Source organism: Alternaria triticimaculans (assembly GCF_023758025.1).
Source record: "Alternaria triticimaculans strain BMP 0046 chromosome Unknown scaffold_2, whole genome shotgun sequence".
NCBI lineage: Eukaryota > Fungi > Ascomycota > Dothideomycetes > Pleosporales > Pleosporaceae > Alternaria > Alternaria triticimaculans.
The window spans coordinates 2,306,263-2,319,903 of NW_026055959.1; the positions used below are offsets into that span (position 1 = coordinate 2,306,263).

At 55.7% G+C, this 13,641-nt stretch overlaps 5 protein-coding genes across 5 annotated transcripts; 4 read left to right on the plus strand and 1 right to left on the minus strand.

Annotated features, from left to right (window-relative positions):
- Positions 1 to 2,584: 2,584 nt before the first annotated feature.
- J4E78_002435 (uncharacterized protein) lies at positions 2,585 to 3,592 on the plus strand (the record flags this gene model as incomplete). Its single annotated transcript, XM_049363082.1, has 1 exon — positions 2,585 to 3,592. One exon carries the CDS (start codon positions 2,585 to 2,587, stop codon positions 3,590 to 3,592), a length of 1,008 nt encoding a protein of 335 aa, XP_049225674.1.
- Positions 3,593 to 5,491: 1,899 nt separating this feature from the next.
- On the plus strand, positions 5,492 to 6,857 carry J4E78_002436 (uncharacterized protein; the record flags this gene model as incomplete). The annotated part of the gene is made up of 2 exons (XM_049363083.1): positions 5,492 to 5,503; positions 5,565 to 6,857. The coding sequence occupies 2 exons, from the start codon at positions 5,492 to 5,494 to the stop codon at positions 6,855 to 6,857; spliced, it is 1,305 nt and encodes a 434-aa protein (XP_049225675.1).
- Positions 6,858 to 8,502: 1,645 nt separating this feature from the next.
- J4E78_002437 (uncharacterized protein) lies at positions 8,503 to 8,818 on the plus strand (the record flags this gene model as incomplete). The annotated part of the gene is made up of 2 exons (XM_049363084.1): positions 8,503 to 8,688; positions 8,750 to 8,818. 2 exons carry the CDS (start codon positions 8,503 to 8,505, stop codon positions 8,816 to 8,818), a joined length of 255 nt encoding a protein of 84 aa, XP_049225676.1.
- A 1,022-nt stretch (positions 8,819 to 9,840) lies between these two features.
- On the plus strand, positions 9,841 to 10,152 carry J4E78_002438 (uncharacterized protein; the record flags this gene model as incomplete). The annotated part of the gene is made up of 2 exons (XM_049363085.1): positions 9,841 to 9,981; positions 10,084 to 10,152. The coding sequence occupies 2 exons, from the start codon at positions 9,841 to 9,843 to the stop codon at positions 10,150 to 10,152; spliced, it is 210 nt and encodes a 69-aa protein (XP_049225677.1).
- A 404-nt stretch (positions 10,153 to 10,556) lies between these two features.
- J4E78_002439 (uncharacterized protein) lies at positions 10,557 to 13,412 on the minus strand (the record flags this gene model as incomplete). Its single annotated transcript, XM_049363086.1, has 6 exons — positions 10,557 to 11,235; positions 11,324 to 11,571; positions 11,635 to 11,903; positions 11,962 to 12,096; positions 12,149 to 12,987; positions 13,039 to 13,412. 6 exons carry the CDS (start codon positions 13,410 to 13,412, stop codon positions 10,557 to 10,559), a joined length of 2,544 nt encoding a protein of 847 aa, XP_049225678.1.
- Between the last annotated feature and the right edge of the window lie 229 nt (positions 13,413 to 13,641).

The window sequence follows — 13,641 nt, forward strand, 5'->3', positions numbered from 1 at the left end:
CACTTTGTTCATCTCTTTACAACTTCGCCTTCAAGACCTTGCCACTTTTGCCACTCCCACCCTGCTCACTAAACCGATAAACAATATCCTCAAACCCATCTGCGGCGAATACATACAACCAAACCAGGTCCTCTTTTCCCGCGTTGTAAATACCATGCTCCGCATCCCCCGGTATAAATACCACCGACCCCTTCTCAACCTCATACTCCTGCCCCTCAATACATACCATCCCAGTACCAGACACAACGTGATATATCTCTGCGTGCATATGGCGATGCAATTTCAGAAACCCCACGTCGCCCAAAGACTCCGGATTCTGCAGAGATGGATTTGGAATCCCAGAATCGCTCGTAGAAGAAGACGCGGGACAAGCCACGACCCTTCCAGGCGGACATGTCGCGACGCCCACCGTGAACGTATCCGTCTCAGTCTTCTCATCCGAAACCAGCGTTTTCCACGTCACATTGCCTCCTGTGCTGGGATCGGGGAAGCCTTCGGGTGCCATTTTGGCTATTTGTGCGGCATGCAGGACTAGAGGTTTGACAGGTCGCTTCGAGGCTGTGGAACGCATGGTGGTTTATGTTGTGTGACTGTTGATGAAGTGCGACTTTTGCTTTGGCAGGGGAGGTGCTATCCGGGGAGAGCGGTAGACTGCACGCGCGGCGCGGATGCATGCAAGGTACGTTTGGACGATGGGAGTCGGAGATGGGCGTACGACATTGCGGATGTGCGGGTTGAAGGGGGTATACATATGCATATGCATGTACTGTCGCTTCGTAACCTCTCGCGACTTGCATCATCAGAGAAAGGCATTTCTTGCTGCTACGTCTTCTTGACATAGGTCATGTGGGGTTAGAGGGGTAGCTTGGGAGCCACACTCGGGATTGAAGTTCTAAGTCTTGCCTAGTTCGCGTCGTCAAGGGCGTATGAGAAGTTCGATCGTTTCGTGCCCGCTTCGGGCTGTCGTGATAGTTTGGCGACGGCCCGGCGGCTGCTGTTGTGCTACCGCATTTTCTGCTGTCAGGCCACATGGCATCTGTCGTAGCGACCGCCGTTGAGCCTGACTCCCCTTCGACGCATGCAGAGCGTTTCGGGATATGTTGGGGTTTGATAGACTTTATTGAAGGAACATCGGGTTGCGGGTTGTCGACACGAATACCTACCTAGAAAAGTATTGATCAACGCAAACTAGGGACGCGGAAAGTCACCGCTGGAGCAGAACTAGAGTCTGGATCAGATTTCCTGCGTTGGTACTATCCGAGCTGGCATATCTGTATGGTGATATACTGCTGTTGAGTGTAGGTCACATCGTTGATGAAGTGGGGTATGAGAGTGACATCCTACCGTACCCAGGTGCTATCGTATTCGGCCTACTACATCTCCAGATCAGATCGCTGACACCAATGTACACCCACTGTATAGCCTCATAACTTTTATGAGGATGGTCATGGCTATCGTGAGATAAAAGGCCGCCGTGATCTCGCTGCTTACGGCCGTTATTACGATTTGCCTACATCGGCTGCCATGTAGGGTTCAGGCGGAGACGCAGCTAGTCGTTGATGCCCGAGGCAGCCAAAGTCATCCGACTATGCAACATGGTTCGCATAGCTGTCACTGTGTCAACTCGTCGATGTCGCAGGGTTCGCCTGGCGTTCTGATGGGCGCTGTGCACGGTTGCTGTCCACGTTGATGCGGTCTGTCGCGAATGCACACTGACGGCATGGCGCAGACTATATCGTAGACTACTTATCCATAGCGGCAACACAAGCGCTACGACATTGAATATCGCGCAGTGGTTGCACGATCGAATCTTGAATATACACCCACAAACCGTGATCGTGGTTGCGAGTCAAGCAACTGTCATCATGGCTAGCCTGCGAGTCGCCCTTCTAGAATCAGCCCTTTCTGACTGGCTTCTTTATCAGCGGTCCGGCAAATCCGCCGCGTTTCAGAGTTTATCCCTCGTGGCCATGTGGCTTGGACCGGGCCTCGTACCATGCCTGTCGTGTTTACCGATGCCCGAACGCTGGGAAAGCTAAGGCCAATCTGTTCTGCATCTCATCATGCGCATGGCCGTCCAGTTTCGCTCCTGACAACTCCACCTCCCTACCCAACGTCTCTCGCCTACACTTTTTGTGCTACCAAAGGATGCTGCAGTCTTTATTGCGATAATGAGGTTTCAGACGTTGACGTAACGCAACGAAAACGCGCGCTGAGCGCTGCCGCTTCCACGAGGCTGTGTTTAGCCTGGATTGGCCGATCGCGATATGGCCATGGAGAAGTTTCAGAGAGGCCACCCAGCGCCCGAGCGGGTGAGGAACCGATCGGGATCTGGGACTGTGACGGGGGACAAGGCGATCGCGAAGAAGAGATCGAGTTTGGGCAGGGCGGCAGGTGGCTTTCAGAGTAGATTTCTTGCGTCGCTACGGAGTAAGAGGAAGAGTGGTGCAGACGAGGAGCTAGAGCCGAGCCCCTCGAGGTACGTACCGTGTCCACTTCACACACTGGGGAACACCACTGATCATCGCAACACAGCCCGTTTCTAGATGCATTGTTTCGGTTGCCAGATGAACTCCACATTTACATGCTGCGCGAGCTGTGCGTCTCGGACCTGCTTGCTTTGAGGAGAACGTCCCGCGTGCTCAACATGCTTGTGACAGAGAACGCACCTGCGATTGTGCGCTACTGGGTGAAGAACCGGCTCGGCAATCTTCATCTACAACTTTATCCGGCTCCAAGACCGGACGCGATCGACTTCCCGTTCTTACTCACTATGAGACGGCGACACATAGCGTCCATCAGGTTGACACGTCAGCTTGCCAATCACCTTGTAGGGGAGCCAACCGAACATAGGCAGCTGTGGACATCGGTGTACGAAAGGATGCTGCCCCTGGTCTTTGGGGTAGGCTACTTTCTAGATGAACATCGACGACTACTTCTGGAAAGAGATCTCGGCCACATTCGACCACGCTCCCGTATTGGCTATCACGTCCGTACGACGGGTGGTATCAGTAGCCAAGAAAGGAAGATCTTGAAGAACCTGGATGCACCACTTCGACTTCAGTACTTCTACATGTACTGTTTCATTGTGCAGGTGCTGCTTCGAAAGCTGAGACCTTGCAGTCGTGCTGGAGCAGTGGAAAAGTTCCTGCGGGGATTTTCAAACCAGCCAGCCTGTTCAGAGGATGTGGCCTTCTTCCTCATACTTGGTGGCATTGGGCAAGTTGCGAAGCTCCTCGCTTGCCCGGTATATAGCGAGCGGCGAAGATATCTCCTAACGTATAGAGCTCACATGTCGCCGCATACGAGTAAATGCTGGAGAAAGCACTGGAAGGATGCTGGTGTGGTTTCACCTGCGTTACTAGACGATATTCCTTGTACACAGATTGGCATAACGCAGCTTGATCAGGTCTGGGCTCCACTGATAGCCCAGATGATGGAGACGGGGGCGAGAGACTTTACAGAACAGGAAAGGATACGCTACGAGGAGCTGAAGATGTCGAAGAAGTTCATCAACGAAGTAATGGGGTATGACATCCTGCGAGGTCGGGCAGCTGACGGAGGAGAGTTGGATGATGAGCACGAGCCATGATAGCGAGTTAGCATGTACAGTACCAAGAGAAGACATTGTAGCGGCCAAACTCTGCACCTTCCTCTGTAAGAATTGACATATGTCGGTTGCCGTGCAATTTCCGCTTTGCAGCGGTTGTTGAGGCTTGTACCTGCTGGCTTGGCTTAGTTTCTGCTTCACGATGCCACCAACGGCGACGAGCCCGCAAATATTACGTACTGGTCCGGTCGCGTAGCGCGCTATGATTTCTAGCTGATCATGAAGGCCGACGGCAACTACGGACCCTGCAGCTGTCACCTAGCCGAGCGAGCAGGTGTTGCATGCGGCCAGTTTCTGTATGTTCTAGCTAAAAGCTTGACATGGCGGTATATTGTGCTTGACCATAACAGGAGGGTGTTAAGCATACCCACTCTGCTCTGGACTCTGTACAGCTCAGCGCTCGGTCGAAGTGCATTCTGCCATATAGGATGCCTATTTGGGTCGGCAGAGGGCCGTCATCGGCAGACGTGTATATTGCAGTCCCCGGATTTTTTCCATTGCAATTTTCCAGCGTCCGGGTAAGTGGCGGTTAAGAGGGCCAGAATCAGACGACAGAGGCTCGAGACCCTGTAGTGGTTGGCGCAGAGGCCGAGCAGGCAGGTCGTCGTTGGAGAGGCCCACTTGGCAGCTTCCATGGCTTCCATAGGCGCCCGTGCGTGTCTTCTGGAAAGCGTCGAGCGCTCGTCTGGTCTGGCGTCGGCCGATTGAGAGGCGAGGCCAGGGCCAATGGGGTACTCGACGGACTTTGCCGCCCGCGTCAATAGAGAGGCGGACAATTATTCTGCAAGTATCGCTCCACCTCATCCCACCATTGACGGGGCCAGGAGGGCGCAGAGTCTGAGGCGGGCATGACAGAGGTACCGTACGTGTTTCAGGCGATGTGTGATTGGCGGGCGTCGATGGGAGCGCTGCGTCCGTGGCAGATTGGGAATGACGTGCAACGGGCAGCGACAAAAGCAACGCGACGCGCACAAGGTGAACGTTGGGGGCGCTGATCGGTAGTGGAAGAGGCAGTCGCATCCCCTCTGGATCGGGAAGTGGCGCATGGTTAAGCGTGCAGGCGCGACCGGAGGGCGATGCACGGGGCGCGGGCTGCGTCATTGGTGGCCGATGCAACTCGAGCGACGCTCTGCATGCATGGGCCGTCCGCTCGTGTGCCTGTAACACGGCGGCATCCTTCCATCACACACGGCGCACTCCCCCAGGCACGCCCGCTGGAAGCAGTGCTGGGTGCGCGCTGCCGTCGGCTGCCCCCAGGCCGTGTCACACAGGCGTGCAGGCCGTCTAACTGTCAAGTGTGTGCTGTAACGAGCCTGTGGCTGGGCGGCCAATGGCGCGCTGCTGATACTGACCGCAACAACAGGCCGCATTCACCCCGGCCGCAGTAGCGTCGGCTCTTGCAAAGATGCTCCGCTGCCCCCGTAATTGCTCCCAGGAATCCTCGCCATGATGTGAGCTAAATCCGCCAGGTCCTCGGCGCCGTGCGTGTCTCCAGGGCCTAAGTATGCCCCTTCGATGCCGTGCAGAGTGCCAGTCGAGTCCTAGCGCTGTGCTGTAAGCCCGTTCCATATAATCCTACGAGCCCGGCCCAACGTTTGCGACCAACACCACGATCCCCATCCGAGTGCCACTCCACCCGCGCCATCTTCACACGCGACCTCGCCACCCTTTGTCTTCTGAAACCTGTGCACCGGTGCCTGGCGATAGCTGCCTCCTGCCACTCACAGCCCATCCACCACCACACCAGAGCAGCCCGGTCCCGACGAGCGCGGCAACTACTCCCCTCTGGGCTATCGATTGTCAGCTGAGCCACGACCCCAACCCACCACCACCCAGAGCGACCACCATGAGACGGTAGAGATAAGACAGAGAGCAGGAACCATGGACTTTACGGTAAGTTCCCGCGCGCTTACACTCGTCGGCCATGTCACGAGCCCGGCTAACGCGACCTCAGATCTCCCTCGCACACTTCTGCGAGACCCACGGTCCGACATCCATCATCTGCACCCAGGCCTCGACCTCGCCCTGCGGCTCCTGCAACCCATGTGTGACGCCGCCTTCCGAAGAGCCGCATTCGGCCTACTCCTACAACGGCCTGTACGATCAGCCCACCACCCTCAAGCTTAACGCGCGCCTGCCACAGCTCACCTCGCCCTTCGAGTCGCCGCCCAACAGCCCGCGCTCCCCCACGCACAACCCATACTTTCCGAGCTTTCCCTCCTCTTCCGGCAGTAGTTTTGGCGGACGGAGAACCAGCAGCACCATCGACTCCGACTCGGACGCCTGCGAGAACTGCCAGATGGTAGTGCCCCAGAAGTACAGCGACAAGATCCCCAACGGCGCCCCTGGCAGTCCCACAAAAGACGGGCGAGGAAGAAACGGCAGCCCGGTCTTGCGTAGCTCCCAGAACTACCCAGTGCGACGACCAGTGTCCCGGGACGACCTCAGTAGCACGGATTCGTCCGATGTCTCAGACACAGAGCAGTCGACTTCGTACCAGAGCGGCGCCTCGGGCTCGTTCCCAGACTCAATACCTCCCTCACCAATGCTCGTGTCGAGAGGCATACACACCCACACATTGAACTACATCTCCACCAGTCAGCCGCAGTCGCCCAGCACCTACTCGCTCTTGCGACGCACCTGCATCCGTACATTGTCCACCGAGGTCCTTCCCCTCAGCAAGCCCTCGGGGCCCATCATGTTCGGAGACTCAGTCGCTGGCTACACCATCGCGTACGTGTTTCGTCTGCAGGATCCGCGTTCGCGAGGAGCTAAGCGCACCTACGCCTTCATTGCCATGGCCGGTCGCGATTACCGGAGAGCCACAAAGGCCATGGTGAAGATCATCGAAGCCTTTGAGGGCATCGCCAACCGGATCATCTCCCTGGCTGATAGAGTCCTCGAGCGTGAGAGTGCAGCTTCGCAGGTCCTCTCACGTCCCACCACCGCCATCTCTGGAAACACTCCTCCTCTTGGAACCTCCGCCTCTTCAATGCCACCCAACTTCTCTGCGCCGCACAAAGAACGGACCTTCTCCACGACGAGCACCCCCAACTTCCGCAACATCACACCTGTGTCCTCTTTCCTGTCCGCAAAGAAGGTCGACCCAGATGGCTTTCCCCGTGTGTCTCGCGATGTGATGAAGGCAAAGAGCCTCGTCGAGATCGTCGGTCAGGAGAACTTCTTTGTCGACCTCCACGGACTCTTCTGCCATCTTCTGCACTCCCTCATCAAGCAGTTCGGTTGATGCGTCCCTTCCACGTCGCTTTGCTTCGTTCATACGTCTTTTCCTTCCTTGTATGTCTTTTCTGTTGTCTTTTGTCGTGCGTTACAGCGTCTTCGTCCATTATACAGTGCGTTTAAGCACAGGCGTTGGGGCAGGTGTGATTGCTTTACAAGACCTTCGAGTCGTCAGAGCTCAAGTAGCTTTATACCCTTTTGAGATACCCCAGGCTTCTCTTTCTGTCGTTGGGATCGAGTAGTACACATTAGACGTGGACTCATCTTTACAATGGCGTTTCGGGGTGAGTAATCGGGGACGAGAGGAGGTGTTTACGATGGTACGGTCGTTGCTAGGATATGACCATGATGTTGATGGCGTGATGGCCGCGATGGATTAGGTGATGCCAGTCTAGCCTGTTTGTAGAACGAAACTGCACAATACCGTTTACCTATTGTTCTTTGACGTGTTTTGTTGTTTGCTAGTGTGGTACTGCTTCAAGTCAAAGAGAGAGTATGTGAATATACGTGACACCATCACGGTGCAAGTAAAGGTCAAAGGTAAAGGTGAGTTCCAAGCACGCGATCTGAACGCCTGACGTTTGGGAGAGAGTCACACCTAGGTAGCAGCTCATCACAAGAAATGCCCTCAAGGCAGACGCGTCCCAAAGCAGACGAGGCAGACGAGCAAACGTGGTGTGCGCTTTTCTGGTTAGCGCAGGCATGCATGAGGCTGAACACATGCATGTGGAAGCCGCGAGCGACAACATTGAATGCTCTCTACCATATCCACTCAGTCGCAATGACTATACCTATGTGGTATGCTTTAATGACAGTTGCAAAATTTCATCACTCTCATACGAGCATCGCGGCTTACTTGCCACGAGAAGAATTCCACGATAAATCGCTTATGCCTGCTCGCTCCACCACCGTCTCCGCATTATGCACGACACGCAAAACTGGTCCACATTTTGCGTTCCGCTTTCCGGTCCCAAGCTTGGAAAAAGATTATCCAGAAGCATCGAGATTCGCAGATCAAACTACCTAGTGATGCGTCATACCGGGTAAAATCCCCTTGGAAGTCAACGATGTGTGATGTCATAGGTGTGGTGGATCGTCAAACAGCGCTTGAACAACGCGCTTCCACGGCCAGTGATTAAATGGTAGCAGAAGCAACGTCTCCGCATCGTTTGATAGGACGCATTGTTATTCTTGATTAATTAAGGCTTTTATTTCCGCAGCCCACGCGGCAGCAGGGCCAAAGCCAAGTTTAAGTGCCCGAAAGCCAAGTTTTTGGAAGTTTGGCAACCCGTTTGGGATGCAGCATCGTTTGATAATGCTCGTTCAAGATGCTCAGTTGCTGATAGGGCAGATATGCAGATATGATGTGGCTTGTGGTTCTCCATGACGACTCCCATAATCATGCCCCGCGGCTTCCTCTGCGGATTCCGAGAACCTACTTAAGACTTGCCTACCTTCCAAGGTCGTGGCGTCGTCACCTTTACAAGCCTCAATACGCTACAGTAACCACTACAGTTCTTAACTCACTAAGTTTACGCCACGATCCGTACAAGCCGCAGTTGTGAGACTATCAATTTGGATCGCACCAGTCTCCCGCTTACACTCGTCATCTAGACATCTAGCCTTCCCGCACCTCACAAGGTTAAGACAAGATGAACTCCATCCCAGGAAATGCTTCCCAAGGACCCACCAGCCAGGACACATCGACGACGGGTGTTCAGCAGAACCAAGCGCAGCGCGAAGACTACCTCGACAAGGGTCTCGACGCCGCAGAGAAGAAGTTCGGCGGCGCCGCGGGTCAGGATACTCAGAAGAATCGGGGTGTTAATGAGAAGATTGTAAGTTTGGGCCTTGCTAGCTTTCAAGATGCATGAACTCAATATACTAACGTTCACACAGACCGATGGCGCTCGTAACATGTTCGAAAAAGCAACCGGCAAGGACGTCCCCGACAAAGTCTCCAACTAAACGCACCTCGACACTCAAAGAGACGATGCACAAGTTGGATGACAAGTGGAACAAGTGTCGGCCGTACATTGAGAGGATCAATGGAACGATTGTCCCGTTGAGGTCGCGCAGTTTGGACGAACAGGCACAGGACCACGAACTTGATCATCAGAGGACATTTGAGCAGCAGAGAGTGCAGCAACAGCCTGTCGCAACGGCGCACTGAACATGCTTTGTACATATATTTACGACCCTGAATGAAGCTTTACGATTCGAATTACAACTTGGACATGCCTTCACATGCGCAGCATATTTTGGTTGACATGCATGACGTCATGTCACACCGCTCCCACGCTGCCCCTCGCGCCTTCTGCATGCCATCACATACATGCTCTCAACCGTCTGTCAACCAGGTCAATCTCACCAGTTCGCCCCTCCACAAACTCTACTCTCCGTAAAAGAACGCTCTACGTAGCCAAGCTTCAGCGGCCCGAAAAGCCAAGTTTTTTGCACGATCGAGCTAAGAATGCACGCGATGCACCACGATGCATACTCTCCTGCAACCTACTCCGGTACAATATTGAATGGCCGCAACACCGCCTATTGAGCCAGCCCATCACGACACCTGCAAACCGCAATGTGAGCTGACATAGCGAAAAGCAAACGTCACTAGAGGCGCAGCAGACCACGCGGTCATGAAGCCGGAGGTCTAGATGCTCTTTCCTCAGCTTGCAAATCGTGGCGGTGCGATATGAGTGATTAGCCTGCGCCTTCCATTGGCCACCCACCTGAGAAGAGCGTGATAACGAGTTAAGGTTTCACAGAACAAGGGTCCAGGTGAGGGAAGCGTGGACAAGCGCATAAAAAGAGCATTGACTCACGGCCCTTTTCCTTGCGATCGACTCGACTGTTTACTCACCTCACCGTTCTGCTTCATCCTCCACTACACCATCAACTGTCCATCGCGCAACACGACTCCATCTCACAACCGTCATCGCACATATACCCAACAAAGTCTACCACACCCTTCTCAACCCGCAGACATGAACAACCCCAACCATGGCGGTGGTGCCGGTGCCGGAGGTCAGGATTACCTCGACAAGGCCTTCAACGCCGGAGCCAAGAAGTTCGGCGGCGCGCAGGGTCAGAAGATTGCTGCGAACCGTGGTATGAGCGAGAAGATTGTAAGTTCAGACACTCCACTGTATTTGCTTCGTGATTAGCAGTAGTGCGCGAGGTGTTGGTTGCAGTTTGTTGAGGGTGAGAGCTAACGAGGTGAAAACTAGACCGACGGCATGCGCAAGGCGTACGAGAAGGTCACTGGCAAGAAGGTTAATCCCAAGTACTCCAACTAGGCGGGATTACTCTTGCGATGGTTCTGCGACTGCTCGGGTCCGCTTGAGCAGTGCGGGGAGATGATGGTTTTCCGGGTCAGCACGGCGGGCTGAGTAATGATTGCGGGCAGGCATGGATGTGGGAAAATTGATCAGAACAGATATGATGGATATGATACCCAGGAATGAAATTCAAGGCTTATTGCAAGATGAGCATGCGTTGTCAAGTGAGACAGGTCTGCGCTGTCGGGTAAATGTGAAGTGTGAAGTGTCTTAGATTCCTACACCGGACACATGCATCGCCATGCTCAACACCACAAATGCCATCGTGACGGACCGAGACTTAACTATTGGGTACCCGCACAGCGTGCGCAACCGTCTCGATAGTACCGCCGCCTCAAACCTTCAATCGCAAACCCACAGGCCTATCCAGCCAGCTCAACCCTCCTTCTCAACAACGCCCGCGCCTCCGTCTCACTCAGAAGCTCCAATCCCAAGTCCTCCAGCACATCCCTCGCAGATTGATTATCCGCAAAAAGCCGCCTCTCCACCTCCCACAGCCCAAGTTCCCCTCCTCCCTCAACCCCAGACGCTGTGTCACGGGTGGAATTTGCTTTTTGCGGAGCATCATGCATCTCATCACCGTCTTCTGCGGCCCAAGCTCCCGTGTCCCAGTCTTCGTCTTCTTCGCCACCGTCGTCATCCCGACCCGTTGCAGTATCAACCTGCGAGGCTGAAGTGCCTTTTACGGGTAATCCGACGATTTTGACGCCTTCGAGACATTTGGCTAAGCCCGCTTCGGCCACCCCTGGGCCAACGTGCTTGTCCACGACTCGGCAAACAGCCGCGAGGTCAGCGTGTAGCTGGGCAGCTCCCTGAGTAGAGAATCGATACCGGCTGAGCACATTCTCCCACAGCGTCGTCGAGATGGTGGTCAAGACGACCCGAGTGATGCGGCGCAATGGCGCAGATGCTAGAGCTCGCGAAAGGAATGCTAGCGTGCTACGTAGGTAGGTAAGTAATGGGTCGATTTCTGCAGTTGGTGACAGTTCTGTGGCGGTCGAGGCTGAAGCGGAGGGTCCGCTAAGAGTTGCCCACGGGTTGCTAAAAGCAAATATTAGTAAGTGGGATTAGGAAGTATAGGGTTTTGGATCTGGATCCACAGGGCAGGGGTCCAGATCTGGATACGTACATGTGCCGATATGGACGCAGCGCCTCACGCACATTGCTGTTGAGTGTGTCGATGATAATCTTCTCACTGCGTTCACGGAGGCGCGCGTACCACGATGCCGTCTCGTCAAAGAGGGAACCGCCATCGACGTCGTCACTTTCAACGTTCTTGGATGTGCGTTCCGCGACGTCGGCCACGCTCATGGTACCAATATTGCTAGTCTGGCCACGAGCACGATCTTGTAGACCTTCCCAGATATCGAGGAAGAACTACAGAACAAAGGGGTTAGCTGAGGTTCGGGTCACACAGAAATCATGCAAGTGAGAGCCTACCACGTCGTCGCTCCAGTCACGCATGGCCCGTTCGAGATAGTCAGCACTGCCATACGTCTTGCAAAGGCGCTCCAGTCCCTCGACGCCAAGCAGCTTCTCCTGTTCCTCCTTGGTCACACCGCCCATAGCGCGACCCAGTGACGTGGTCATGGACAGATACGCTTCCAGATTGCTCTGCAGCCTTTCGTGGAGTTTGTCGAAAATGGCAATCTGTATGTCTATCAGGAAGGTGAGCTTCTGGCTGAAGGATGTCAAGGGTCTGTATCGATCTGCAATGCATTGCTGATTAGCGACGCATCTGGAAAGGAGGGGTAGGCGAGGACATGCCGGTTATGGTTTCGAGCAGGTCGTTCACGCGGATCGCTCCCTTGGTAGGCTTGGTGGCTTTGGGATCGACGCTCTCGTAGTCGAGATCACCAAAGTCTGGAGCCTCGACGATGTTCTGATAGCGAGACAGAGCGACTGCGGATGTTAGCGACCCGACATATCTCCGTTGGGTAACGGGCCAACGTACAGTCTTTTTCGACCTGCAGCCATCGGCCAAACCAGTCGCCCTGAACAAGGAATTCCCATGATAAGCCCTTCCACCCGTCGACGCCATAGCCGCCGTCATATCCCCAGGTGTCTCTGATGGTCGTGTCAAAGCTCATTATCTCGTGCATGAGGTGGCTGAGCAGCTGGGGCTGGCCCGCGACCTGGGGCAGTAGCGAGCCAATCTTGGAGCGCAGCATGGGCAGTAGGGCGGTTATGAAGGCGGACATGGCATCGATGTAGACGGGGTTAAGCGCAAGATCGGTGCCGCGGAAGTGACGCAGCAGGACAGGTTGCACATGGTCACTGACGAATGCGCTGTAGTCGTTCAAAAGCGTGGTAATGTGCGAGAGAAAGTACTCGGGCCTATCAATGCGGTTCGTGGGCTTGTCGCCGTCGAAGTGGTAGCGGAAGCGCATCTCGAGCGGCTGCACGAGCACCTCGATGGGGAAGAGGACGGGCGGGAGCTTGACCTTGTCGCCCGGCCCGCTGGCATAGCTCATGCCCTGCAGCTCGGGCAGCTGCAGATCGAGCAGCTTCACGATGGCCGTCTCCCATTCCTCCTGCAGCGGGCTGGGTATGGCGGCCCTGGGCGTGGGCCAGTGTATCTTCTTGAGGGTGCGGTCGAGGTCGGCGGCAAAGGCGTCGAGGATCTTGGTGCGCAGGGCTTGGGCGATGGTGTTGACGTGGTGGAGCAGCTGGGGCGCGGCGCCCTCGGCGTCGTCTTGCAGGTTGACGAGGCGGGTGTGCAGTGCGCGCAGCTGCTTGTAGGGCGCGAGGGCGGCTTCATTGGACGTCTGGAGCTGCGCCTGGGCTTGCTTGCTGCGCGGAATCAGCTGACTGAGGCCGTATCGGACACGGGGGCTGTCCTACCTCAGAACGTCGACGTCCGCCAGCAGTTGCACGTATCCGTTGGCGACGTCCAGGCGGTGCAGCGTGTCGAGGACCTGCTCGAAGCGGGGCACGGCCTCGTCGCTCGTCTCGGAGGCGGTGATGACCAGCAGGCGGCGGTCAATGTCGGCCTGCTCGTGGGTGAAGCGGTCGGCGGCGCGCGTGAGGTCGCCATGGTGCGAATGCGAGGCTTGCTTGGCCGTGTGCAGGTCGCGCTGTGCGTCGTCGAGCTGCTGGCGGAGCAGCCCATGCTGCGAGTTCAGCGTGGCCAATAGGGCGTCGAGGCCGTCGAGGTCAGCGGCATTCTGGAGCTTGTCGTCGAGGTAGTCGGCGACGCGAGTCTGGTTGTCGTCCATCTCGTACGATCAACGGGCGGTGGTGGGCGTTGGAGTGCGCCTAGGCACGTCGCGTCGGTACGGGCTGCCCAGGTGTGGCGACGTCGGCGCCCGCCCTGGCAGCTGGAGCCTCGGTGGCCGGCCTGTGCGCCCTCCCACGATTCTCGTCCTGCGCCACCGATCGATCATCCCAGCCGATTCTCAGATCCAGCAAGATCCAACCGTGCGTCAGGCCACTATTGGAGAACGT